A 27,847-nucleotide genomic window follows, 5' to 3' on the forward strand; every position below is an offset into this window, starting at 1 on the left:
CACCGCCACCCACGACGATCCACCCACTTCGCCGGCGGGTGTCCTTGTACGTTTGTTGTCCTGTCTGCAGGGTTGATTTGGCAAACGACGCAATTTGTTGTTGTTTGCGACATGGCAGCATGGTGGGTCAGTGGGTGTCGAGTCCCGCGGAGAGTGGGATGTTTGCACATTAAATACCGTAGCGCAGCCCAGCGAGCTTTCACTTTTCCTGCACGGACAGAGGGAGAAATGTTTAAACAAATATGTTGTCATTGGCAATGAAAAGTACGCAAAGAACGCCATTCTCCTGCAGAGTTATACACTTAGATGAAGGATGAAGAAATTATTATATGTTAGAGAAGAAAGTAGATTAAAGGTGTCTTTAGCAACCATATGTATTCCCAATTCTCAAGAAAAAGAGCATAATGCCCTCTTAAATATAAATTTATTTACTAGTTATTCGCATTCAATTTCATTTCCGTTTCTTAAAACCCATATACTTTAGCAGTCTTTAGCATCTTTAGCTTTCCTGCAGCGTGTGAGTGACTTTAATTATTTTCTCCCTGTGTAGTTATGCATCCTGTTCCCTGGGGCCTCGTAAGTGTTGCCAAGCTGATTGCTTTGGCCTGCATTTTGCGTGGGGGACAGCCTAGAAAGTACAGTTGCCTCCGGCAAACTCTTTCGTCTTTCGAATGCTTAATTGCTGGCGAAAGCTCTTCTTCTCCAACTGAACGGGAAAGGATGTCTGCCTGTGTGTCCTGTTTGGAGAATGAGCGGCATATGAAATCATAAAATTTAACGATCGCCAGAGTGTCTGGCTGGTGCTGCCCACGGGGGTGGCTTTTGGGTGACCAGCTACCACCACCCAACCACCTACCATCCACCACCCATACCACCCAACTAGCTCAGCTGCTCGGCACGTGTTCAAATTACCGTGAAGACGCTTAGGGGTGAATTCTCCAGTGCAGCAACAATAGCAGCAACAACAGCCGGCAGCCAAACGACTTTCAAATTGAGTGAGTGAATTAAAAAACCTGGCAATCAGCACAGGTCCTGGCGAGAGAGCGAGAGAGCGAGAGACAGAGCCTGAGAATCTATCTTCAGAGAGCCTCTGTTCCTCTCAGCGAAGTGCGTTTGTAGCAAAATATGAGCATACGTTCGAGCGCTCGCTTCCTTCCGTCCTTTGTTCCTTTTTTTGGGGTTTTTTCCCTTCGCTCCGCTTTGAGTTTCCTTTCCGCGTGAGTGTGTGTGTGTGTGTGAGCGGCAAGAGCGCTGTGCGAGAGTGTGTGTGAGAGGTCACGGGGATCGTGGCTGCCAGACATTTACGGTTATAAGTTTCAACTGAGCACAGTGGTTCGAATATTATTTAGATTGAATATTATTAGACTGATTAGATTAGATTATTAGATTCGACATTTTTAAAGGGAAGCAGTTCTGCTGGCATATATTTCGCTCCATGCTTACTGATTAAATACATTTGCTTCTGCACATCCCTCTTTCGCAAAAGCTCTGAATAGGTTTTTACTAAGAATTTAGGGTATATCAAAGAGAATATTTCCGTTTGAGGGATTAATTAACAACCTGTTAGAACAAGGCATAATCTAATGTGCATAGTTTACATCTCATCTATCACTATAATATTCCATCGGTGTATTGTTTGTTCTCCTTACTTGCAATGCCTTGCACCACAGTTCGAAAACGTTTTTCGAACTTTAAGCCCACTCTCTGGAGCATTTTTTCAGGCCTCACATCGCCTTAACCCCCCTTTCGCACACCTCGCTACATAATTTTAACAATATGCGAGTATTGAACGTGCACCACCCCCTTCCCACACCACGTGCACCACCACAATCTAGGAAAACGAAATCAGACATAAAAACATTACATTGCAAACCCTTATTTTGCTCACACACTAAAAAGAGGAGGAAAGGCGGGCGATTCGAAGGCGAAACAACCGAAACTGAAACTGAAACTGAAGCGGAGAAATCGCAGGGCTCAAGGACGCGGGGTGCACACAGGGCGAGTTCTCTGCCATCGACAAGGGATGCAAAAGCGAGTGCCAGATATTAACCCTCCGGTGGATGTGCGTGTGTGTGTGAGTGTGCGGCAGAGGTGTGTGTGCCGGTGGCGCAGTATTGGTGAGCCTTTGTGCGATGTGTTTGGGTTTTCGCCGTGCTTGTCAATCCCGTCGTGCCAAAACAAACGCAACGAACGTTTTCGCCGATTAGAAGCAAGAACCATCCGTGAGTGCAACGCGAGCGGACGGATCCGCCGATTCCTCGTGTATTCCGACTTATCCCGCTGCTGATAAGTCGCCGCGATTGCAACAATTAGCTATAATTATTCATTAATTCGAATCGGTGTCGAGGAGTTATCGCTAATTCGCAGAAACTGTGCCAGCGAGATAGAATACCACTCAAGTTTTCCTCAATCTCTTCGCCGGTCGCCTTTGTTATTGTTTGCCGCTGCTTCTTCCTCTTTTTTTGGGGGGAATAGTTCTTTGTGTTTGTGCCCGTGTGTTTGAGAGCCTGGCAGTGTGTGTGTACGTATCTGTGTCTGTGAGTCAGCGCAAATGGCAATGCGCATCTTTGTTTACCCGCAAAATCCAGGGCTCTCATCGCGGAGAAGTGCCAGTGAAAGCGGCGCCAAAATCTTAGTCTAGTGATTTTCTTCTGCCTTTCCGGCCGAAACAATGAACGATTCGACCGATAATTTGCATGCCGACTGCGACGGTCGAGTCAGCAACAACAACAATGGCAACAGCAACACCAACGATGGACCCAACAACGACGGCGACTCCGACGAGGAGGTCATCGAGGGCATGGCGCTGCTGGAGGGCAACTACCAAGTGCTGCGCCAGTGGGTGCCGCCCGCCCCCAACTATTGGGATGCGCCCCCCAAGGCCATCATCAAATCCGCCGAAGTCAGGTAAACAAGCGAATGAGTCCAAGCAGCGACATGCTGCGTGCTGTATGCTGCATGCAACACTGCGGCAGCAACATCGCGACACCAGCAACATGCTTATGCAATTAAGAGTGCAATTGGCAACGCTACATTTGGCGATTGCCTTCAATAAGTTTTAATTAAGTGCTTCGGGTTTGATTTGACAGCGCATTCCATTTGCTGCTCACAAATTGCACAGCAATTAACTCGACTCAACTCTTTTCAAGTCTGGGTTCGAGTTTGAGTCTGCACTGAGCGAAACATGTGATGAATTTGGCCTTGAATCATAATAAACTACCCAAGAAGCTAGTTAAATATCTACTATCCCGATGCAAAATAAATTTATTTATTTCTGATGATATTGATTCAAATTGTTTCAGTGCCATAACTCTTATTTTATATTGCATTATAAAAACGCATTTTTACGATAATCGAGAATTTATCGAGAGACCCAAGAATTTGAAATTTGAAACTAGCAATTTTTATGTGGAACTTAGTAGACTTTTTTGCAGTGGCATCAATCTTAAGACTCGATTGCACCAGCGAACCGCTCTAGCGGTCCAAGGCGGCGGCAGCACTTGTCGCCACGGCACTATTCAATAAAAGTGCAGTTATTTGTAACGCACTTTTATGGCCACACATGCGATGCGAACCCGCACGATTGGAGCGTTTTGGATCGGGCGGGGCGGTTCCAACCGCCTGAGCGAACAAGTCCCGTGCGCGGCCTATGAAAATCTCAATGGATTTGGCCTCGGAGCTTGACAAATAATTTTCGCGTCCTAACCACTGCAATTCATTCAATAAAATTTTGATTTTTATGGGCGTCATCAAATGCGGCGAGCAACATTTGCATGTCGAGCAGAAACTAACCGAATGCATATAAATTAGTTTTAAGACTTTTAATACCCTAGTTTTTTCTTTGCCAAGGGAGTATTAGCTTACTGAACGCATGCAAGTCGAATCAAATGTATTTTTTATACAGTATTTTTATCGGTTCAGTTGCTGCTTAACACGCAGATTAACTTCTTCTTGTATGCCCAAATTTAAAATTCTTAATTGATGATGGCAAAAATATGCGCATTAAAGTGCTACATATATGTACCATGATAGGTTCCTTTAAGATTTGATATTATTAGTTGGCTTTTTACAATGTTAGCTTGAGCTAAAACATTATATTCAAATATATCTTGCTTTTAAAAAGTTAAAGTAAAGATAGGTGATGTTCAGCAATCATTTATGTCACCGCTGTAACGAAGCTACTATTATTTCTATCTTTAGGACGACAAGAAATTCTATTTACTTGCTTTCCAGCGGATTCCTTGAGCTTGCTTACACGAAAGTTTTTGCATTGATAGCGCACAAGAAGATTGTCCGGACTTATTTGTCTGCCAATCCGCCTGCCTCGCGATCTCTGTCCGTATGTCCATCCGTCCATCCGTCCGTTCGACTGTCCGTCCGTCTGTCCGTCTGCGCGCCTGTCCGTCCAACTTCACTCAACGAGCGCCACAGTTGGCGTCTGCGTCTCGAGTTGCTGCTGTTGTCTCACTGTCAACACCAAGAGGTATGCAACATGCGGCAGCGCGGAAGGAGGAGCAGTGGGATAGTGGGGGCAATAGTGCCTCCGTCGCAGTCGTTGACAACTGCAGCATGAGTCTGCGGAATTGAGTTGCTGTTGCTGTTGCAGCTCGCTGTTTACTGTTTGCTGCCTGTTGCTGGCTGGCTGGTAAATAATAAATGCGTTGCTCGGGAGAATGCGAGATGGGAAATCAAAATGCAAGCGCTGCCAGATTTTTTTGCTGGATCCACTTGAGGCGGCAGCAACAATGTCCCCCGTTTCGGCATGGCTTCGTTTTGTTTTCCTCCGCCGGGCCGTTAAGTGCAAATGCAGCAGTAGAACAAGCAGCAGCAGCAGCGGCAGCACGGCATTGTTGCAAGTACGAGTATCTTTTGCACGTTCTCAATATGCATTTCTGAATTACAATATGTTGATTGCATTTCGCCGGCACGTAGACGGAACACATGCACTCCAGGGCTTCCAGCCGCCATAATAATGATGAGTATTGAAATTGCCAACAATGCAGTGCATTTCCGCAGCTCCAGCCCCCCACCCACTGCCTCTTCCACTATCAGTCCCTACTCGGCTTCCTTTTCTGCGGTCTGGTGGCCTTTGTTCTGGCCAGGATCCCTCCCTTAGCGGTTCGGGCCAAATTACTTTATACTCCTGTACGGTTCGTTGCCAGGGTAATTGATATGGCTTTGTTTCGCTCGGCTGTTTCTGTGTTTCGCCCTTTTGTTGAGCGGAAAGTTTGTTTCTGGAATGGAAAGCCGCCAGCCGAGAAACCTCATTTCGCTTCCTCCTCCCGAAGACGGGGTAAGACGTGGTAAATCCCTGAACACAACATTAAACATACCACCCCAGACCACGAAAAGCTACTCCCAACCTCCTGCCAAACCGCAGATGACATAATTAATGAGCCTTTGAACCGTCCATAAATACAAAATAGTTCATATTCAGTTGTTGTTTAAGTTGCACATGACCTGTGTATAAATCAATTTAATATTTCTCCTTTTCTCGTTACAGGTAAGTTGATATACGACAGCCAGGCGACTCCTTTCTCTTTGTTGGCCGTGCCAGTCACAATGGCAACATCAACAACAACTTCCAGCAACTTTTTGAATTGTGTGAAGGCGGCACGTCAATGTCATTGGGACTTAAGGTAAATGGCGAGGGAAATTCAAATTCGAACTCCAGAAAGCCGGGCCAACTGCTTGGGCGAAAATTACGATGACTTGTCACACGAGCCCGGTTTTTCTATTAGCTTTTTTGGTGGAACTATTCAGTGGGGATTGTTAGCAAATTAGCACAACAGAAAGGTTCATAAATTGCAATTTATTTGGAATAACTATGGATTTTTACCTGTGCACCTTTCGAACAAGAAAAACTAATAATGACAAAATTAAAAAAGCTCTCGAGAGGCTAGGCTAAGTCTAGGGAGCTTGAAATCAGGATGTACTAAGCGTGTTCTGCCAAAAAAAAAAAACCTTATATATTTAAATACACAACTGTATCATACATTAAACCGAGCGCATCGAATCCAAAAAACATCAAAAAATGAGGCCCACGCAGCACTCCGTCATAAACTCCTTGGGGAAAAAGATTTCGAATCAAACTATCAACGATTCGCACTCCAACAAACATAACTTCATGGATATGGAACAAGAGGAAAAGCAGCCTGAGCATATGTACATGGCCACCCAGACCGTGGAGGACATTCTTAATGAGGTCCTGTGCATGCAGAATTTCCAGCAAAAGCAGTCGGACAGCAACCTAGATCAGTTCTGCCACTCGGAGAGGTCCAGGGATCGGAAGCCGGGCGACGATTTGGACATGGACCCGCGACTGCGCAGCTGGAACCGCGTGCTGCAGGAGCGTAGGCGACTGCAGGATAGGATCGCTCGGCAGACGGGTAAGCGGGCCGAGGACGTGCTCTTCAATCGCTCGGCGACCATCGACGAGGCCAACAAGCGGATGATTCTGCGCGTCCTTGACACCGCAGACAGGTCACGACCTCTTGCTCGCCTCAAGGACAATGTGACCTTGAACTCCCTGAAGCCGCGCTGTGATCCCCATCTCTGCCGCGAGATTAAGGAGCTGTACGCCGCGAAGCCGCAGTTGCAGGAGGTGGAGTTCGTCGGCCTGCCGCAGGTCACCCAAAAGGAGCTGGCTGCCACCCGCCTTCATTCCAACGAGATCGAGAGCCAGTGGCAGCGCTCCCAGGTCTTGAGCGAACGACTTGAGGACAAGAAGCACTCTATTCGACAGGTGCTTGACTTTGCGCCCGATCTAAATGGGCTGCAGGTCACGCCGGCCTTTGTGGGCTCGTCCACTAAGAATCTGCCGATCATCAAAATCGACGAAACTTCCTTGTCTAATATCTCCGGGAACTCCACTCCGGAAGAGGAGGAGGATTCGGAGTCCGATCTGCTGTCCATAGAGGGGGAGGTAAGCGATAGCTTTCAAGAGGCGGCACTCGAGGATATTACAAAGGGAATTGTCGAGAGTCAGGACATGGATGACGTCAAGGACGTACAAGGTCTGATGATCAACGGGGTGATCCTTGATTACCGCAATCCTGTCGGCGCCATAAGCAAAAGCATCAATATGCTGCTGCAATGTGAACCATATGAGCGCGTGGTGAAGATACTTTTGGACATTCAGGTAAACTGGGGTTCATCTTCGTGTCCTTTTCTGTGGGGACATTAGTAAATATTAGTACGAGGACATACTTGCTAACACAATGGCTTCCTGCAGAATCTAAGTCCGAAGCTGGTGCACGTCTATTGGCTTAGTAAGAACCGCTTGCGTTCCGACCGGCTGCCCTTGAACTCCGAGATGGTCTTCGACCGCAGCGAGTTCATCCTGGAGCCACAGGGTCGCCGCCTCATTCGTGTGATGTTCCAGCCGAAAAAGGTGGGCCTTTTCACGCAGCGATGGCACGTGAACTTCCAAAAATCGCCCTTCTGTGGCACCCGCCGCCTGGACGTCGTTCTCCAGGGTCAGTGCACCATGCCCGTTCCGTTCCAGAGACGCCTCGAGGGTCACCGACAGGTGCCCCTAGATAAGCAGCAACAATTGCAGGCCCAGGGCCTTCTGCAAATGCAGGCCAGTCTGGCTCCCATTATCGAGAACCCTCGACCATTGTGTCCCTACCAAAGACATCTTGACGAGCGCGAGGTCTTTAATGCCCAGAACTTCTCTTACCGATGCCAGCGATACGAGGATCTGGAGGCTCTCAAGGACTTATATCAACTGGCCAAGAAGCCTCGCGATAGACCCTGGGATTTAAGTATCGAGACCCTGCGTCACTTTATTGGCAAGCAGGAGAGTCGCTTCCTGCGCGAGAATCTCCACAACAAACTGGTTGCTTTGCTCCAGCCGATGAAGTGCAACAGGTGCTCAGCTTATCCCTTAATGGAACACAATACGGAGCGGGATAGATCCCGCTTCATTTACGTGCGTGGCACTATCGCCAGCAAAATCGACGAGTGGGAGGCAATGGTTTTTGGGCTGGATGAACAGTTCTTTAAGCTGGAGCTCCTCCACTATCTAGGGGAGAATTCTTCTCTTCCCGTCGCCTCAGAGCTAGGCCAGAAGAATCGCCAGCAGGGTCCAGATGAAAACGAAGAAATTCAGATCGTGGAGAAAGTCTCGAAGAGAGTCAAGGCAAGCAAGTACCTCAAGGACTCTCTCTATATGCACACCTACAGTCTGCTCTGTGATGCTGCCGAGGACATAGTCTCCGTCATCGAAAGCACCGCTGATTAGCATTCACAACACCCTTTCCCAGTTTTGGTCATATTTTTTTTAAGTGGCAACACCCAAATAAAATAAAAAAGCATTTATTATAGATATGGGGCTTCATTTTTTTTCGCTGTTAGACTTATACACTGGACTTACATATTGTACCGACTTAACAATTATTGAAATCACAATCCATTCACCACACCAACGAGTCATATAGCTAGCTTGAAACTAAGCCTTTTCAATTCGAGTCAATATATATTTTATAATTGTTCAAGTTAACTCGAACCCCAAACTGAACCACGTTACAAAATGGAGGGCATGGAAGATATTAACCTCAAAACCAACGGGTCCGATACCTTTTCGAAATTTACACTGGCCAACATGGTGTCGCTGCCATCTTCTTTGACCGAACCGACGACCCGTTCGACTGCACAGGCGCAGCTGAATGCCGAGTCCCCCATGGGCAAGTACACGGAGCGCATGGTGGAGGATATTCTGACCGAGATTTTCAAGGAGCGACGGGGGGACTTTCCAGAGACCTCATCCTCTTGTCACGCGGCTAATATTCCGTGGCCAATTAAGGAGCGGGAACCGCACGTGGACAAACGGCTGCGATACTGGAAGGAGGTACTTCACCAGCGCAAGTTGATGCAAGAACGAGTCCAGCGGGAAACGGGCAAGCTGGCCAGTGAGGTGCTCTTCAACCGCCGCTCCACGCTGGACAACCGCGACGGGCAAATGGTGAAGCGCGTGCTGGACTACGCGGACCGCATGAAGGGCGAGCGTCTGATGAGCGCGCCACTTTCCAAGCTGGGCGACCAATTGGATCCATGTACCTGCCAGGTAGTTCCTGGACTGCAGGCCACGACACCGAAAGCGGAAAAGGTGGGCTACAAGGATTTAGAGATCGTTGGCATGCCAGAGGTCTGCAAAACGGAGATCTTGGGTAAGGAGGCCATGGAGCAGGACCCACCACCAGGCTGGCTGCAATCGGAGTTCCTGGACAAACGACTGGAGCAAAACTTTGTAGACATCCAAAACGTTGTGGAGTTCTTTCCCGATGTGGATGCCCTGCAGGTGAAGGGTACTGCTCTCAGCAAGATCAATCGATTACCGAAGCCGTTCCTAGTGGATGTGGATTCCATGCACACGGTGACCAAAAGTGAGAGCTCGCCGATCTGCACCGAGGAGTGCATCTGCGAGTCGTGTGGCGAAACGGAGGAGAAATCGTCAGGAACTCCACCTCCCATTCCGGATGTGGGACTACGGGTTAATGGTGTAGATTACGTTCCGTGCGAGGGAGATGGCGGCGGAATTAAGGACTGCTATGAAATAGTCGCCCGATTCACATGCGATCCGTTTCAGCGTCGCCTCAAGCACGTCCTACAGCTGACCAACATTGGCACACAGTCGCTCTCCTTCTCCTGGAAACAGAGCACTTACTACTACAACCGGGGATCTCTGTTGCTGGCCCAGGACAACGAGTTTCACTTTGACCTGGAGGGCTTCAGACTGTCGCACGGTGAGACTCGGAATGTAGCAGTGCTCTACCAGCCACGAAAAGTGGCGATGGCGGTGGAGTTGTGGCTGCTTCAGGTGGAGCCGCGAATCTTTTGCGGCCGCCAGGAGTCCTTACTGCTCCGCCTTTACGGACGTTGCACTCCGCCAGCTGACTACATGGCCAAACTACTCGAGTGCCAATGCGTCTGCATCTGCAAGTCGGATGCAGTGGAAATGGATAAATTGACCACCCATTTGGGCGCTCTGGCTCCCATGGTGGTGCCTCCACCGACGTGCTGCCCCTATGAGCGGCCTCTGGACGATCGGGAGGCGTTCAACGCCCTAAATCCGGGATACATTTGTGCCCGCTTCGATGACCTGGAGGTGCTTCGTGCGTTCCATCAGCGCTTAAAGAAGCCGCGGGAGCCGCTCTGGGATATGCGCCTATCAACGATTAAGGACTACATAATGCGGATTAACGGACTGGTGGAGCGGGAATCGATCTTTTCCGAATTTAACCAACTTCTCGCTCCTTTGCTAGGTGGCGGATTCTCACTGAATGCCTCTTCCCAGCAGGATGTCCAAAAGCAACGGTCGCGGTTCATATATGTGCGCGGTGTGATCTGCAATGGGATCGCTGAATGGGAGGACCTAATGTTCAATGTGGAAGATTCTTTTTTCAAGCCAGAGCTTCAGCGGTACTACCAAAGCTTGTTGGGAGAGTCCGAAGAAGGAGATGAAGAAGAACCAGATCAACCAAAGCCAATGACGCCCATCGACATGGAGAAACTGATGGAAATTTTAGGCGAGACGGAGTTGGACGAGAAGAAGATCCGGACGGCGGTGATCCGCAAATTGTATCGGTCCAAATATTTCCGGGATGCACTCTATATCCAAACCTACTCACATCTGTGCAACATGTCAGAGGACATTGTGTCCGTTATAGAGAGTACGGAAATAGTACCGACCTAAGGAGATATATAATCCTGGACAAATCAATGGTTTTCACAATACATTAAGTACATAAGAGAAGTTAGAAAGGAAGCGATTCAGACTTTAGTGTTTGTATTTTAGTGTATTCTTGTTCCGAGTCACTGGACAAGTCCATCGTGGCATCGTCCGTCCGGCTTTCCGTCTGGCTTTACGTCCGGCTTTCCGTTCAACTGTCCGTTTGTGTAAAGGTCAGTATCTCCAGAACTTCGGTTTCTTTCCAAACATTTCCATCGCGAGGCCACATGCCATTTCATTTTCATCGAACTGTATTAGTTGTGATCATCAATATCCAATTACATGCCAATCCTTAACTGAGTATCGCTTATCGAGTAGCCAAGACCAATCACTATTCCTCATCGCTTTGGTAAAATTATACACAAACTTAAGCCCCGCAAAAACAAGTATGTCCTATTAAAATTAACCTGTTTAACCTGTATAGCTTATAGTTCTGTGTAAATGGCATCTTTAAGATTTTTCGAGATCTTATAGATCTTATACCCTATGGATTATTGATTCCCATGGAGACCAGATATGCTTCATGGGAACGAACAGGAGTCCTAAGTGTTTTTAACCTGTTCTTAAATGTATAATCAACAATATTTAGTAAGCATGACCTTTAAGTCAAAACTTTCACGTAAGTGTTTACAATATACACCTTAAAATAGGATAAAATTAAAAATGAGTTCAAGCCAGAGAAATGTACTGATGGAGGAGGATACATCTGAGGGTATAATTAACCCAGATGGCTTAGCCAATGACCTTATAAAGGGGATTTTCAAAAATTATCCTGAACGAGGTCTCCACGAAGAGTCATCCTTCAGTGTGTCTTCAGGTTCCCTACCGAAGTGCAAGAGTAAAATTGATAGTCGTCTAGATTACTGGAAGAACATGCTTATTCAAAGACGGGCGTTACAAGAGAGACTACGAGTCCAACTGGGCAGGACTCCAGAGGATATGATCCTTAATCAGCAGGGAAAAATAGTGAAACGCTCCATAGGAGGCTGCTTGGAGACCGTAGGACTACCCAGCTATGCAGCTGCGGAAATGTTGGGGAGTAAAGAGCTAAAAAATGAGGAAGCGGATATTATGCCTGAGCTACCACCCCAAATCCGTAGTTTGGAGGTGGTGGGCAGGAAGCTCCAGACCCATTGCTCGAAAATGTCCAATCAGGTGGGCCGTACAGAGGCTTTAGGCGCCAGTGACGCTGTCGAGGTGGCCCAATCTACAGTGACGATCCAACAACCGGTTAGCGGACTGGGCGTTCGCATCAATGGAATTAATTTCTGGCCACATAATCCAGAGTTCTCTCCCACCATTGACCGAACCTTTGCTAGTCAGCCCTTTCAACGTCACCTGCGACCCATCATACGCATCGAAAACATTGGAAGTCAGGAGCTGAGCCTACAATGGAAGAAGGTTAATTTCTTCTCAAACAACAATACTCTCATGGAAGCCGATCCGGATGACTTCGTTTTTGATGTGGACCCATTTGTGCTTCTTCCGGGCGAGTTTCGGGATGTTACGGTTCTGTATCAGCCGCGCTGCGTGGCCATTGTAAAGCAGCGCTGGCTGCTATTGACGTGTCCACGCATCTTTTTCTGTCGCCCTTCTGGTTTCACATTAAACTTAAACGGTCGTTGTACTCCCCCCAAAGAATACTTGGACCGCCTCAAAATGGAGAAGCTTCAGGTGTTGTCGTATGAGGCGCCGGTTCCTCTGCAACAGCAGACAGTGTCCCTCTGTCCATATGAACGGGAGCTGGAGGAGCGGGAGGTTTTTAACCGGCGGAACAGAAGCTTCCAGTGCCTGACTCATGAAGATTTTGAGCGCTTAATGGCGTTCTACAAACGGGTGAGGCCTCCAAATTCATATGTTTCTTCCTGGGACTACAGTGTGCACTCGCTAATCCATTTGGTGTGTAATAGTCGTGACATTCGGCAGCGCATAAAGCACTCTTCGGAACTGGCAAACTTGCTAGACGGCTTGCGGAGAACGTGTCCAATGCCACTGGTTAAAGCGGACTCAGTTAATAGGCTGTGGAACCGCAATCAATCAAAAATGATTTATGTACGTGGAATACTAGGTAGTTTATTGGAAGAATGGGAACAGAGGGTGCATTTCCTTAGGTCGAGGGTCGCCCACGAAGACTGTAGTTCCAGTTTGCAGAAGGCCAATAGCATTCTCCGTTCAAAGCCATTTATGGACTCAATCTGTATGCAGTTGCACGGATTGATTTGCAGAGCGGTCGAGGATATTGCGTCGGTGATCGAGAGCACCGTCCAGATATAGGTGTCGCCGAGCAGACAATATACAACAAAGCACCCAAACATATGACACTTAAATACAAAAAAAAAAACCAAAAAAATAAAAATAAAAATGAATAAGAGAAACGAATCTGGGCTATTGCCGGGCTCTCGGCACCGCTCGTGGTTGCAGTCCTTCCTCAAGATTACGGAGTCCTGGAAGGAACCCGATTCCCAGAAGAACGAGGTTGAATTAAAGTCTGAATCCACACAGCTTGAATTCCGCAAGCACAACACGCTTAAGGATGTTTCCGATCGGGATGGCAAGCAGCTAGTGGATGAGATTGTCCACGGCATCTTCGACAAAAAGCACGGTACCACCACACTATCAGAATCGGAGTGTTCGCTACAGGAGGACATCCGAGAGTCCTTGAGCATGGACCCTCGCCTGAAGCTGTGGTACGACACACTTGAAAACCGTGCGGCTGTGCAGGCGAAGATCCAGCGGAAGCTCGGCCGCCGACCCGACGAAATGCTGATCAACGTGGGCAGCACAGTAGCTCCCAGGGATCGAGGTACAGTGGTGCGGCTTCTCGACCTTGCCGGTCGCATGAATCCCACTACTTTGATCCAGAAGAAACCTGCTGTTCTTCCCAGCAAATGCCAAGTTCTACCAGAACTGCAAGAGACGCTTCCGTGCGCCGAGCAGGCCGGTCGGGCGGACGTGGAGATCACCGGGCTAACCCGTGCCACCAAGCAGGAGATCCTGGGCAGGGCGTACCAACGGCCCGAGATGCCCACTCCGTGGGAGAAGTCGCGAATGCTGGAGAATCATATTGAGAACAAAAGCAGCGACATCATGCGCGTCATCTCGTTCTTTCCGAATCTGGACAGATTGGAGGTGGTGGGTGGTCCCGTGCAGCAGGAGTTTACCGACGGCGAAATCAGTCGTGTCGAGCGGGTGTCTTGCGACTCAATTTTCAGCGTGAGCAGCACGTCTCAGATACTTCCCGACGAGGAGCAAAAAGAGGAGAGCCCTTCCAGGGCAGAACCTGACCAGGGAAAGGGAACGGAATCTGTGGTTTCCCGTGCAGCCGTTAAGATTAACGGTATGCTGTTCGTAAACTCAGGAAAGCGCATCTTTTTGCCGGAGATCGCAAACGTTTTCTTCGAATGTCATCCGTTCCAGAACGTGGTCAAGGATGTGGCTAGCGTGGAGAACGTCGGTGGTCATGTGCTCACCTGCCAGTGGTGCTCTGTCGAATCAAAGCGTGCCCCCAAAAGCACTGCCCAATGCCATAACTTCCTTATGTCCCAGGCCAACTTCACTGTTTTCCCAGGAGAGGTGCACGTATGCCGAGCGCTTTTCAGGCCACGTGGATGCTACCTGCTGAAGCAGCGATATGAGCTCCGCATTTTTCCCAACGTAATCGGTTCTGTGCGCGGTATTTTCTTGGCCCGGCTTACGGGGCACTGTACTCCCGCGCCGGAGTACACAAACAAGCTGCGGCGGCACCAACAACTGCTTACGGACAAGGCGAAGAAGAAAATGTCCAATGACCTGAACAAGTACCAGGCGTCCGTAGTGCCCCTTTTGCATCCGCCCGAAGTGATATGTCCTTATGAAAGAGTTTTGGATGAGAGGGAGGTGTTCAATGTAGAAAATCCCGGCTACAAGTGCGAACGGTTTGATGATCTGGAAAAATTGAAGTCACTATACAAAGCTCTAAAGAAACCGAGGGAGCCCGCTTGGGATCTGCGCCTGCAGACGGTTCGTGAGGTAATCCTGCGGCTTCCGGACTCTAATAAACGGAAGTTCTATTACGGAAAACTGGTCAAAGTTCAGGAGGAACTAAAGCTGGGTAGAGGCAGAGATTCTCTTACGCATTTCAGTCGGAATGACGAGAGGATTCGATCCAGGTTCATCTACGTGAGGGGTTGTATAGGCAATGGAATCCAGGAATGGGAGGAGATGATGGCGTCGATGGAACTGAGTGGCCTCAGATTGGAGATAAGTCACTTTCAGCTAAGAGAGGAAGAAGGGGAGCCGCCATCCGACGGGACCGATTATAATGGCAAAGAATCGGAGGAAAAGCCGTGGATCCAGCAGCTGCGTAGGAAAAACCCATATCAGTATCTCTTGAAAAAACTGCGATCGCGGAAATCTTACAGGGATAGCCTCTACATGCAGACCTACTCGCACCTGTGTGACATGGCCGAGAACGTGGTTTCTGTTATCGAGAGCACCAAAAACGCTTAAAGTAGCCCTACAAAACAGCTTTTTGCGGCTTGTTTGCAATGTTAACGTCCAAATTTAATATGACCGAGAAGTTGCTAAAACTCTCGCATTGAAATAAAGAAAAACTCCCCAGGGATGGTCTATTGATTTGGAAATCTATTAGCCCGCCCGGGGTGGGAACTATTTCCCTGCCTGGGGACACACCTGTGCCCCCGATGTGGCGCCAACTTTTCCCATTACGATAGCCCTTTATGGGCCAACAAAATTGCCCATTTCACGAGAGGAATGCGGGCCCACACCCCGCAACCCCCATAATGCTTAATGGCGCGCAAATGTGGGCCGGAAAAGTTTGGAAGCCGACTTCGATTTGAGCTAGCTTGCATTGATTTGATGACACTTTGGGGCCCATTCGATTCCGCTAATAAACGAACCACGTCCAGCCCCCTAAACTCCAGCCATTCCCTCCCAGACTTGGCGTGTCTAAAAGTTGTCTGCACCTTGGGGCTGCTCTTTTGACGTTTCCTTCCCAAATGGTGTTTGATGAAATGTGGCAACGAATGAGGCCGTTATGCTTGCAATTAGCCAAATTGATTTTTTGATAGCGTCAACGCTATCCAACTATAATCCCCATTCTTATACTCAATCTTATTTTGGCCCTTATTAGACTCAGCTAATTGCCTTCGATTTACATTTTCGTTTCAGGTAAGCCAAGCGCAGAAACCTACATAAGTATACGTATTGCTGGACAGGTCTTTGATGCCCGGCCCCTCGGGAGCTTCACACGCCGCCGATCCACAATTCAAAATGCCATAAATCATGCATCATTGAGGCATCCCAGGTTGTGCAACAAAAAGCGGCACGCAGAAACGTAGTGTTTCCGTTCACACTCAGCTTCTAATTAGCCTGCGCTGAGATGGCACTAATGTGCGGCCTAATGATCTCCAGTCGGCAGGCAATGATGGTGACCAACTAACATGGTCAGCTGGAAATCAACCTTGAACTCGTCAGATGGCCAACACGGTTGACATCGCACTTTTTGTCACTTCAAGCCCACTTTGCAATGTGGTTGGGAAATATTTTTGCTTTCTGACAAGAGATATTTCATCACTAAGTACCGGCTTTAAATGTAGCTTATGTTATATTTTTGGTCACATCTAATTTATAAAAACCACTCTTAATTACTCAAAAGGGTTTGGCCAAATCGTATTTCACGGTTACCATATTAAAAACTCTTTTGGGTACCCTTCTAGTGTTTTAACTGTTAAAGTATGAAAATCATTTTAGTACGTATTCTTTCGTGTATGTGTGGTAATCAGCTCTTCTGATGCACTTCATTACTACATGCAGTTTTTTCTTACTTAATTATTTTAAGTTTATTGCTCTTTAAACACCATTAATTTACAAGGTGTTTATTACTTAAAGTTAATTATTTAAGATTTGAACAGCGCTGCCATCAGAATACGGCTGGATATATAACTACTAAATTCTTACATCCATGGGAAGGTAGATTACGCAATTCACTATTTATGAACACGAGGCATTCTATGTAAAAGCCCTATTATTGTCCCATAGAGTCCTGGAAAGTTCTTCAGATACTTCAGCATCTAGAATTTTAGAACCCTATATTGTTTGCAAAAAGAAACAAGAAACTTATATTTCTACATTAGACTTAAACGATGAAATATTAGGAACTCAGATTCTACAGAGAATCTTACGCGCAAATCTACATGTATATGATTCTAAAAATGCGTAGTAACGAAGCATACTTTTGGGATGGTAGTGTAAGCAATGGAGCTATCAAACAAGTTCGATGTTGCAGTTGCGGATTGAGTTGCAGCTTATGATATTTGGCGTTTTATACAAATTTAGACAATTTTAACGACGAAATCGGAAACAAATTACTATAAACTATCTTGTTATCGTTAACTACACTTAATAGTGATAGTATTTTGGCAGCTCGTTGAAAGAACACTAAAGCAAGAAGTCCCACGAACACCTTACCTTCATCGAACACGATCCACAGCCTAAGATCAAACCACACAGAAATCCACATCTGGGCAGGTTCGATCAGTCTGAAAGCGTCGTCAGTTGCGAGCGGTTTACATCTGGCAACAGGTGCGGGTTAGTCGTCGCGTAATCCGTCTGAACGATCGATCGATCGCGCGCTCTTCGGCTATGTCGATTTCGGTCCACGTTATCTTGCGCCAGATCTGTCGTTTACCGTTTTTCAGCCAGATCGGAGCAAAGTGCACAAAAAGCTGCTAACTGAATTCGCAACAATTGCAAAAAATTGACAAAAGTGAAGTGCAATCCATAATCCAGAGTGGTCCCTATCAGGGCCAGCTAAATAAGTCTGGCATAGTGTTCCTTCCTGGGGCCAAGTGAATTAATGCAACAATTGGCCTAAGCGCTCATTTACGCTAAATGCTCGGGATAAGCCACACGGGCAAGTGAGATGTGATTTAAGCCATGTTTTCGCCTGATGATTGTCAACGCAGCTCGTTTCGTACAACACGGATACCAGCTGATACTCAAACTCAAACTCCTTCACTGATACAAACGCTTTCGTATTCGTATTCAGATACAGATACAACTGACAATAAAATTACATTAAAAATCAAATGAAATTCGAGGCCGATTGATATGCGAGGCACAGACGTCGGGCCGGCTGCTTTAGCGCAATATTTTTATGGGATTATCGAAGGTCGAGAATCTGTTAGCCAAGGTGTGTGGCTGATACTTAGGAAACGAAAGACTTGAGCAACGAACTTTGGATATGCCCGGCCCGTCGGTGTAATGGCTTTCATAAGCTTATGCACATTACACGTCAACTGAAGTGCTCAGCTTGATTTATTTAGATGCGTTAAGTTTTAATCGCCATTCGCAGCGCACTTTCACCAACTTGCTGCAGCCTCGCGGAATGAAGTCATAACCAAATAGGCTTACGACCCGCTCCAGCACATAAAACATGACTCGTCTAGCCATAAAAACACTTGCCAAAGCCCGAAATATTTTGATTACCGCGCACAGCTCTTGGCTTTCTCCGCCGCTTGATCCAATTAGTTTTTGGTGGGCCATAGTGCAGATAAAGCTGAGGATCTACGGATCTGGTGATCCAAAGCAGCTGCCACCCACAGAAGTGTAATGAAACGGGCTTACATGGCGGCAATGTGTCAACAATGGCTTGTTAGCAATTGCTTTTCAGTCCCGTGTGTGTGTGTGTGTGTCTGTGTGGGCTTCGAACACCTCATTGACAAGAGACATTTGACTCGAGCTGAACGTGTGTGTGGGCCGGGGTTGAAATTTATCTCCGATTTCTAATTGCCTGACATGCCAATTTGAATTTAAAGCGCACCGATAGTGGTTCTGCGGCGCATTCCTCCGCGGTGTATGTACATAGCCCAGGCACGGTGGCCATAAAGCACCAACGGAACACTGCAATTCGCTCTGGTCTTTTATGGCCCGGCCAACTAAATCAATTTTCGCACTGCGGCTGGCTTCGATTCCGGGCTTTATTGAGAAATTCTTCATAATTATGTAGCGTCGGCCGGCGGCGGTTCGAAATAAAACTGTTGTTTATGGCCGAGTTGCGGCAACTAGTTGGCTCAATTATGGAGCTGCTGCATCAACTTTCTCCCTCACTATGGGCCAACTGCCACGGCTGCTTAACCCCAATCGACGCCTCGAACTGACTAACTAACTAACTAACTGGCGTGTTAATTTGTTGGTTAGTTTACTCCGCACGCAGCCATCTAGCCACAATTGCCGGAGCATGAAGGCAAGATGCTCTGGCTATCTGGCTGTCGGGCTATCTGAGATACAAAGCAGCTAAAGATTCCCGCCTCGGAATAGATTGGCCACTTTACAGTTATCGACTTGGTTTTGTTAGCATAACAAAAGGTCCGAGTGGGTCAACAACCTAACTTCGTTATGTCAATCTCTGTGTCTGTGCCCCACCATTTGCATATTACACATGTCTCACGTCCATTTAAAGACGCAATTAACGAACCATTTCCCAGCTATTCATCATTGGCGAGCGAATTTCGGTCTGTAAATTAATTAGGCCCCGTTATGAGCTTTTGAGGCGGGAAGTCGTAAATAAGTATTGGATCCGTCGATGGACGTATGCAAACGCCAATTTGAACTGTCATCCTGTCAGCTCGCGTTAGTTTCCCAACCATCTTCCAGGCAGATAAGAACGGGTTCCCCGGAAAATGGAGCAACGTTAGCTGGCCCGGCCCGCTCGTTTCCTCTCACTCAACGCCATTTGATTGGATTTGACATTTAACACGAGTGCGCTGCAGATTAGACCGGCCAACTGCCTACCGCCCACAAGGTGTCCATTTTGGCGGCGTGCCGACTCGATTTTCATTTCACTTTGTTTTCCACGACATCGAACGATTTTCGAGATGCGATCGGGTTTTATGTGAGCGCAATAAAAACTTGAAAAGGAATTCCATTTCTGCTTAGAGCAATCAATTTCGATGGCGACAAAGACGTTTAGCACCCCGCTCCACCGATAAGCCAGGCGTGAGATTATTATCCGACCCAATGAAATATGAGGCCCAGACAATGGCTCATTAGATCGCCGGGCTTTCGCCCAAACTAGTTTGGCTGGCGGACCTAAACTGTGTAATTATTACGGCCTGGCCCAGCCGTAGCTTTCAGAGGCTCAAATTATAGTTTGGCAGTAAAATAGACAAACAAGTTAATCCATTAGCGAGTGAGACATCCCGCCTGACTGCCAAACAGAACCGGAAAGAATCCAGCTCTGAAGACCGCTATTGGGTGCATATCTCTTATTGTTTATATTGTCTCCCTGGCGGGATTCGTATGGTAATATCGGAAAATGTGCCAGCTGCATAGGCCCATCCGACTGCATAATAAATTATGAAATTTTACAGTTGCAGCCGCGCTGAATGAGTTGTCACGTCTGCGGCTTTCTAAACCACTTAGGTAGGCAGTGATAAGTCCATATATATGTCAGATTCTGTGGCGCTGAATGGGGTTCTTGATAGCTTGATAACACAATTTTAACCCGTTCAAAAGAGACTTTCCGGGCAAATGCGGCTCAAGTGGGCGCAACACTAAACACAAAAGGTTGAGTGCTGCGGTGAACGGCTTAACTGCGCGTTGGGAAAGTAAACCAAGACAAAGCAATTGACTTTTTAACCTGCATTTCTGTAAATTACACTCCGAGAAAAATCTACATAAATAGTCATAAAATTAATTGCGCCTGTCTGCCATTTTCCACGCAGTTTCCCAGCCGCCGGCCATGAAATCTTGAGCCCCGGCAAATGCCTGGCAATAAAAGGCACCATAAAGCTACCATACTTGAGTTTATGCCGTATGCAAGGGGGGACACTCCTGGTCAACTGTGTAATTCCAACTGGGGATTGATGACAGAGCCGCCAGCCATTGAAACTAAAGTAGAGTCGTATGGAAAATCGCAGTTAAGAGCAATGCAATACAGCAATGGCAACTTCTGCATTTGCCTAGGCTGAGGCGTGTGCAAACGCGCATACGCCCCGTTGGCCTAGTGCGATTTCAATCAGCCGCTGCCAATGGGTCAGGCATTATCAGATATTAACGCCGGCAATTTGGCATCGGATAAATTACGCGACAAGCATCGATGGCGTCACTTACACATGTCGAACAACCGCCATCAATAAATACTAACGGTGCCTCGCGGCATCAACTCCACATCCACATCCAAAGTGCAACACTCCATCTGGCATATGGCATCTTGGATCTGGGATTTACAGCCTTCCATCTTCTGCCGTGGACCAAACGCCGGAAGTCTTTGTTTGGGCATTCGCTGGCCGCCCGGCTCCAGTTTTTCTTTATGATTATTGTGTGATCGCGTTTTAATCGCATCGGGGCATAGCTCTTTGTGGCGCATGTGAATCATGCACAAGTGCCGCTTTTCCCATTCGGAGACCGGTTTTCCCCACTTACCCACTACTCATTGGGCTCTAATCACACCCGCTGTCTAACTGCAAATCTGGCCGAGATCGCGTGCTGCGGCCCCGACTTTGTTGCGGTTGGAAATCATCTTCAATTTCTGTGCTAGCCGGAAGCCAGTTGCTCCATTCGAGCGATTATGATTGCGATTCTTCTTGTTTATAATTCAATTATAGTCCTCCTTCGTTCAGAGCCTCGAATTCTTCCGCGCGAATGTTGAGTTTTCTGGATGGAATGTGTGCCTACGCTGCGTGCGATGCATGCAGAGAAAACGCTATAATTTCTCTATTTGGACTAAAATTAATGCAAAAAATGATCTATATATGGCACTCTAGCATGAACTTTGAATTGAGCTACTCTCGAATTCATCATGAGAATGGACATATTATGACAGTTTTCGTTTAGCATTGAAAATGGTCCCGTTGGCCGTTTAACTTTAAATTGAGTTGTCACTAACGAACTGACGTCATTCCGTTTCCAAGCTGTGTGCTGGTACCTGTGATCTTTGATCTCGAACTCTTTGGTAATCTGATAAATATTGCCTCCGCTCTTGATTGACAGCTTTTCCCTGGCATTGATCTCATAAATCTGAGCCGAGGCCTCGCTTTTTGTCGACTCCATTAAGGGGTCTGCAAGCACTAAGCTAAAAGCAGCTTAATGCACTCTGGAATTCCCAGATACTCGCAGCTAGAGATAGAGACAGCGATACAGATAGAGATACAGATACAGATGGACAAACACATACAGGATACATGTGGTACGTGGATGACGGTAAGCTGCAATTGCTGCCGAGGCATTTGGCTACCACTCAAGCAGCTGCGGCAGTCACCGCTGATGGCGATGATGATTAAGATGAAGATGAAGTTATTATTATCTGACAAGGGCATCGCCGCCATGGAAACTGCAGTGGCTCGCACTTAGCGGAGCTGTTTTCCACGTTTTCCGCCGATGCCTGCTGCCCCTACGTGTCTGCTGTCTTTATTAGGGGCGTGACTAATCGGCTCGATGCCTGATGGCCGATGCCTTATGGCTTATTCCCTATGTCCGTCCGATGGCTGCCATCACCATCTCCGCTCTTAGCCATTAGCCATTAGCAGTGGTAAGCGCGTTCGCTTCGCTATTTGCCTTACATCCAATCACTATTAAGGGCTCAAGCTGCCAATTCGCAGTGTCTATACAAATTTGATTAAGTTTCCTCCTTGGGCAGGTGGCTTCCGTGTGCGGTTTGGGGAAAGTGTTATGCGAGTGCAACGGCGATTTTCATCTTGTTGGAAAGTAAATTATAGGCAATCGATCAAGGCGGTGAGCTAGCCTTTTTTCTAATCTCCAATTTCCAGTCGAGAAAGTTGACTTCCTCGGGCTGGGTATCTGTATCTGAATTGAATAAAGTGGTATTCAAAAAAATAGGACAATGCCAAAAAAAAATTATGCCCCTATAAATATTGCTTTTTTATAAAGCGATATAAATTAACTAGTTCCTAATCAATGCAGTGACCATACCATACTATACAATCAATAAATATTGATTTTTTATAAAGTGGTATAAATTAACTAGTTCCTAATCAATGCAGTGACCATACCATGTATTTTAAAGAATATATGTAATGTACGAAAGAGTACAAAATGCTTGAAACGCCACAAACAAACGCCGAATTTAAATAAAAAAAAAAGTGTACAAAAAACTACAATCATGTAATTAAAATTCCACTCGAAGCTAAATTTACGAGGAAAAGCTGAAAGAAACATGTAAAACAAAAGCAACCAAAAAGCAGGTACAAGAACAAAATGACACTGCCGACAAGAAAAGACAACGAGAACTGAAAAATAATTACGGGCCCAGAACAATAATAATAAGCAACATGAGCAGCCTGTCAACCGGTGGAGGAGCAGGAGGCTCCAGCGGAGGACCGGGGGGAGCAGATGCTGCCGCTGCTCCTGCTGCTGGCCAGGCAACAGTAACGGCCACTGGCAACATGGAGCCTGCGATGGTGCCACGTACCGCCAATTTGCTGGCATGCAAACAATGGTGGCGCGTCTGCTTCTTGTACGGGGACCAGCAGAAATATTATCGACAGCTCTATAGCAAGGCGGCGGCCCAGCGGCTGGCGGACGCTAATCAGGAACCCGACAATGCCCGCGATCGGGAGTACGACACCGTGGACTGCGATCTTATCGCCGGGCAATTAGATGCCGTCGAGGATGCGGACGATGGCATCGATCTAGGCGATCACTCGTCGACCCCGAAGGGAGGTGCGACGACGGCGGGCCGTCCGCTCTTCCCGCATTCCTCCTCACCGCGGCGCAGCAAGAAGCTCCTGAGATCCCTGCGAGCCCATGTGCGCGGGGAGAAGCTGCCGAAGAACGACACTACGACGGCTAACGAGTCCAGCGAGGTGACCCAGCGGAATGCCAGGGTGACCGTTCTCGACGACCCCTTTCTATTCGGCATCGACGCCGATCACTTGGGCGATCTCGTGGTGCGGGGCAAGCGGTACAGTACGCTAGACGCCACCGAGAACATGGCCAGGTTCTATGCGGAGCAGGAGGCCACGGCCCAGGTCCTGGAGATCATCGAGCAGGAAGAAGAATCTCCCGAGCAGGAAGCTCCCAAGCCCGCCCTACCGCCCAAACAGAAGCAGCAGCGTCCTGTGCCGCCACTGCCACCACCACCAGCGAACCGGGTCACCCAGGACCAAGGAACGCAACCTGCAGCACCACAAGTGCCCCTGCAACCCCTGACCGCCGGCGATCTTCAGTTTCTAAACTTGAGCCTGCGGCAGAGGAGTTTACCGCGCAGCATGAAGCCGTTTAAGGATGCCCACGATATCAGTTTCACTTTCAACGAACTGGACACGAGCGCCGAACCGGAAGTGGCGACAGGAGCCGCCCAGCAGGAGTCAAATGAGTGAGTAGCCATTTCCAGCCAGTCCATTTGTCAGATGCAATTTGGCCGCCCTTGGCAGCCGCCTTCCCTCCATGCTGCTGACAATTTAAATGCATAAGTTTTGTTGCCGCGGTGATTGATTACCAGGAGCACCAAGTTCAGAAGGAGCTGCGGCAGCAACTTGTTGTGCAAGACGTTGCCGAGGCAGGAGTCAATGAACACACATTGCGTGTTCTGCGACCAAGACGAACCGCAAAATGCACGCAACAAGCTTCAGCCAGCAACTTCAGCTACTCCAGCAACTTGTTCTTGTCTTGGCAGGCAGGAACCAAAAGTCCGTAACAGTGGTGACATCCCTTTCGAAAATCAATCGGGAGAAAGTACACTAAAAAGATGAAAACAGTTAAAGATTTCATTCGTTTTATTTTATAATTGAGATCATCATTGGCATTGATCGTGCTATAATCTCCATCCCAAAACCTTGTTGGTTTTCGCAAAGTATTCCCTCATATCATATTTGACCTTATAGAATATATTGCGTTTCACTAGTAAATCACCAAATCTCAATCGGACCATAAAATTCTATTCGTTGAAACTGCCCTGGGGAATTAAATTTTGAATTCTGTATCTTAAGGCTTTGTGTGTTTGCCTAAAACAACTTTAAACTGCAAACTATTGGTTTTATTTTCAAAATATTATATTATAATAAAATTGTCTTAACCGATTTTTTGTACATTCAACATCTTACACAATTCCTCATAATAATACATAACAATGAAAGTATATTCTTCTGTTTAATAAAACTATCAATATGTACCGATGTTTTATAATTAATTAATTTAATTTTTTGGTGTAAGCATGTAGCAGCTATCTCGGTTATTTAGGTAGATAGATAGATAGTTAGATTCACCTCAGCTTCCAGTCGGCACAAGTTTTGCAGCCACTTTGCCCCAGTGTACCACCATCGCCAGTCTGGTTTCGTTGCGCTGCGTTGCACTCTGGTGCCGAGGACCCCTGCCCCACATGCCTTGCTTATACGCATCACTCACAACGGCGACGGGGCTCTGGGTCTCCACTTACGCGGCCATACTCGGGTTACGCATACGACGCAGTGCCTCTGGGCCGGCGGCACAAACGACAACTGCCAAAGTGTGATTAACCAGGGGCCTTTGTGCGTCCCTCGCGGGTCCCGATCTTTCGGCAGATTGGTTGCAGCGACTTATATAGTGTACATAGTGGGATGCGGTGGAAGCGGTGGAAAAAGCGAGGAGCTGGCGCAATTTCAGTGCTCTGCTCTGGCGAGCTCCGCTTTCATGTCATGATTTTGCATAATGCCATGCAAATATCGGGCCCTAAGCCTAAGTTATTGTGTTTTGCGGATGGCAGGCACGCAGCTTATGAAATATGGCCGCGATTGTTTTCCCTCAGTCGCATGACATTTCCTCCTTTTCATTCTGCCAGGCAATGGGGTGGGTTGGAAAAACAATATTGGCATATATTTCCATGGACATTTAGGGCTCTGATTTAGTATGCAGCCTTTCGTAGCAAACAAAAGACTTAGGCAACGAACTTGCGCGACTTGGGAAACTGAGTTGGGGAAGAGGCACAACTCAATTAGTTGCTGGCCAAGCTCATCATGGCACTGCTGATGGCGATGACGACGATCAACTTTGGCAACCACAAATTAGAGAGCAAAGCCAAGCTCGGGAGCTGCATTGCCAAACGGCCTGCTAACAGGAACCGCCAGCTATTCCAAGCGATTCCAGCAAGAAGGCAATCAAAGCATAATTAATAATAATAACAGACGCCGTTTTGATGTGCCTCTGACACGGCTTCAACTCGATCTGTCTGCAATCCGGTAGCCACACGCGATTCTTCATTCTCAGTTCTCGCTTCTCGAATCTCAAATCTCGATTCTCGATTCTCGCCCAGAAGCCCACAAGCCCAGCGGCTGCCATCGATGAGAGTTCCACCGCATTCGCATTAGTTCCCAGATCTATGCAAAACTGCGGATTTCGAATCTGGTTTCGCCTGGCCTTTTAATTGCCTGGGCCCCAGAGCGCTTAATGAAGATATTAAAAAATTGCACTGCAATAATTTCTCCGGCTGTGGCCGAACGAATTGCTTCTGGTTCGTTCGCATTCTGCGCAGGCAATTAACTTGTGTTCAGCTCGTGTCTAAGCATTCAATTCAATCTTGGCTGCCATCGAGTGCCGCATAAATCTCGAGAGCTTAACCGGGATCGGGATCGGCATCCTCGTCACGGCCCGCGACTCCAATTCGCGTCAAGAGGCGGAATCGGGCGGGAACGCATTTACGACTTGTTTGGCAGTCGAAATGGAGATGCGTTCGAAGTTACTTAAGAAATTCTCAAAATATGGTTTTGCAGCCATCATATCTTGAGCATCCGCGGCCATACTTAATATTTATTATAGTCTTTTAAGTCTTTTTTAGTGAAATGCATTTGTCTATAAATGTATTTATTAATGGATTAAGGTGTAACTGTATCGCTCACTACAATAGTCGCAGAAGCCAAGAAAGTGCAAGCAACTCATCTCTGAAATGCATTTAAAAGTGGTCGTATCTCTTAATCTTTTTGGGGCAACTTTAAAAGTTTTTTTTTTTTTTTTTTTATTTTTACTTTGCTTTTATTTATTGAATCTTCTTGTATAAGAACTAACAATAAGTTTAAAAAATCTTAACTATAACAAGTATTTTTTGAACAGTTGTATTATTTTTCCAACTGTTCTATGTTTAAACGGCCCTAATAATTTATTCGCTGGGTTGGTAGGTCCTTTCGCCGGAGACGGGAACGGCTGCTGAGCTGGATTAGACCTCGCGCTAGGTGGTTGGGGTGCGTGTGAAGCTTGCTATGGTATTTTTCCTTAAGTTCCGTGATTGCGTTGGTAACTGATGGGATATTTAAGTCTCTTTGGATGTTTTCACTCCGAACGTACCACGGTGCCCCAGTGATGGTTCTCAGAATCTTTGATTGTGCTCGCTGAATGATGTCAATATTGCTGTTGCTGGCATTGCCCCATAACTGTGAGCCATAGGTCCAGATTGGTTTCAATATAGAATTATAGAGCAAGACCTTGTGATCTAGGCTGAGCGGAGAACCAGAGTTGATGAGCCAGTGTAAGTTGTTGGCTTTGAGTTTAAGTTGGGTTTTTTTGGCTTCAATGTGCCTGCGCCATGTGAGTCTTCTGTCTAGGTGTACTCCTAGGTACGTTACCTCGTCTGCTTTCGGGAGTGGTATGCTGTTCAACAAGAGCGGAGGACAGTCTTGTCTGTTTAGCGTAAACGTCACGTGCTTGCATTTTTGCTCGTTTACTTTTATTCGCCAGTCAGAGAGCCACTTCTCAATGTCGGTGAGGTACAGTGCCAACTGTGCTGTAGCTTGGATAGGGGACCTTGAACGGCTAAGGATAGCTGTATCGTCGGCAAATGTGGATACCGTTAAGCGACTATTTGTAGGGATGTCGGCTGTATAGATGAGGTATAAGGTTGGCCCAAGAACGCTGCCTTGCGGGACTCCAGCCTCAATTGTATGAACAGTGGAAGTGGCAGTGTTGCACCGCACTGCAAACTTTCTGTCATAGAGGTAAGACTTTAGAAGTTTGTGTGTGCTTTCGGGTAGGGATGTTTTAATTTTAAACATTAGGCCGTCGAGCCAGACTTTGTCGAATGCTTGGGATACGTCTAAAAATACTGCTGTACAGTATTCGCGATGTTCAAATGCAGTTCTTATTTCCGTTGTAATACGATTCACCTGTTCAATGGTTCCGTGGCTTTCG

General features: G+C 47.2%; 5 protein-coding genes across 7 annotated transcripts in view, besides 1 other annotated feature; all 5 read left to right on the forward strand.

Annotated features, from left to right (window-relative positions):
• pk (prickle) overlaps positions 1 to 27,847 on the forward strand; it is a 72,676-nt gene that overhangs the window by 19,259 nt on the left and 25,570 nt on the right. The window contains exons 1-2 of one of the 3 annotated variants that reach the window (NM_165512.2): positions 17,272 to 17,652; positions 22,642 to 24,071. The exons of 1 other annotated variant lie outside the window; for it this stretch is intronic. In NM_165512.2, the coding sequence (NP_724538.1) occupies positions 23,026 to 24,071 (1,046 nt within the window). In that variant the 5' untranslated portion in view covers positions 17,272 to 17,652; positions 22,642 to 23,025. Of the gene's footprint in view, positions 1 to 2,211; positions 2,908 to 17,271; positions 17,653 to 22,641; positions 24,072 to 27,847 lie in introns of those variants that run through there. One more of the 3 variants, NM_165509.2, reaches the window with a different exon arrangement.
• Positions 5,925 to 8,329, forward strand: CG11060 (uncharacterized protein). Its single transcript, NM_136418.3, has 2 exons — positions 5,925 to 7,141; positions 7,235 to 8,329. Exons 1-2 carry the CDS (start codon positions 6,035 to 6,037, stop codon positions 8,246 to 8,248), a joined length of 2,121 nt encoding a protein of 706 aa, NP_610262.1. The 5' UTR covers positions 5,925 to 6,034; the 3' UTR covers positions 8,249 to 8,329.
• CG33140 (uncharacterized protein) lies at positions 8,429 to 10,769 on the forward strand. Its single transcript, NM_176099.2, has one exon. It carries the CDS (start codon positions 8,537 to 8,539, stop codon positions 10,697 to 10,699), a length of 2,163 nt encoding a protein of 720 aa, NP_788279.1. The 5' UTR covers positions 8,429 to 8,536; the 3' UTR covers positions 10,700 to 10,769.
• On the forward strand, positions 11,365 to 13,059 carry CG30385 (uncharacterized protein). Its single transcript, NM_165511.3, has one exon. It carries the CDS (start codon positions 11,399 to 11,401, stop codon positions 13,007 to 13,009), a length of 1,611 nt encoding a protein of 536 aa, NP_724537.1. The 5' UTR covers positions 11,365 to 11,398; the 3' UTR covers positions 13,010 to 13,059.
• On the forward strand, positions 13,036 to 15,337 carry CG30384 (uncharacterized protein). The gene has a single exon (NM_136419.3). It carries the CDS (start codon positions 13,097 to 13,099, stop codon positions 15,221 to 15,223), a length of 2,127 nt encoding a protein of 708 aa, NP_610263.2. The 5' UTR covers positions 13,036 to 13,096; the 3' UTR covers positions 15,224 to 15,337.
• Positions 26,666 to 27,847: part of a mobile genetic element that runs on past the window's edge.

This window comes from Drosophila melanogaster, chromosome 2R (genome assembly GCF_000001215.4).
Source record: "Drosophila melanogaster chromosome 2R".
NCBI classification, from domain to species: Eukaryota; Metazoa; Arthropoda; class Insecta; order Diptera; family Drosophilidae; genus Drosophila; species Drosophila melanogaster.

Coding starts and splice junctions, on each gene's coding strand:
- CG11060 (NM_136418.3), top strand. CDS start 6,035: ATGAGGCCCACGCAGCACTCCGTCATAAACTCCTTGGGGAAAAAGATT. Junction 7,142..7,234: donor AGATACTTTTGGACATTCAG/GTAAACTGGGGT, acceptor GGCTTCCTGCAG/AATCTAAGTCCGAAGCTGGT.
- CG33140 (NM_176099.2), top strand. CDS start 8,537: ATGGAGGGCATGGAAGATATTAACCTCAAAACCAACGGGTCCGATACC.
- CG30385 (NM_165511.3), top strand. CDS start 11,399: ATGAGTTCAAGCCAGAGAAATGTACTGATGGAGGAGGATACATCTGAG.
- CG30384 (NM_136419.3), top strand. CDS start 13,097: ATGAATAAGAGAAACGAATCTGGGCTATTGCCGGGCTCTCGGCACCGC.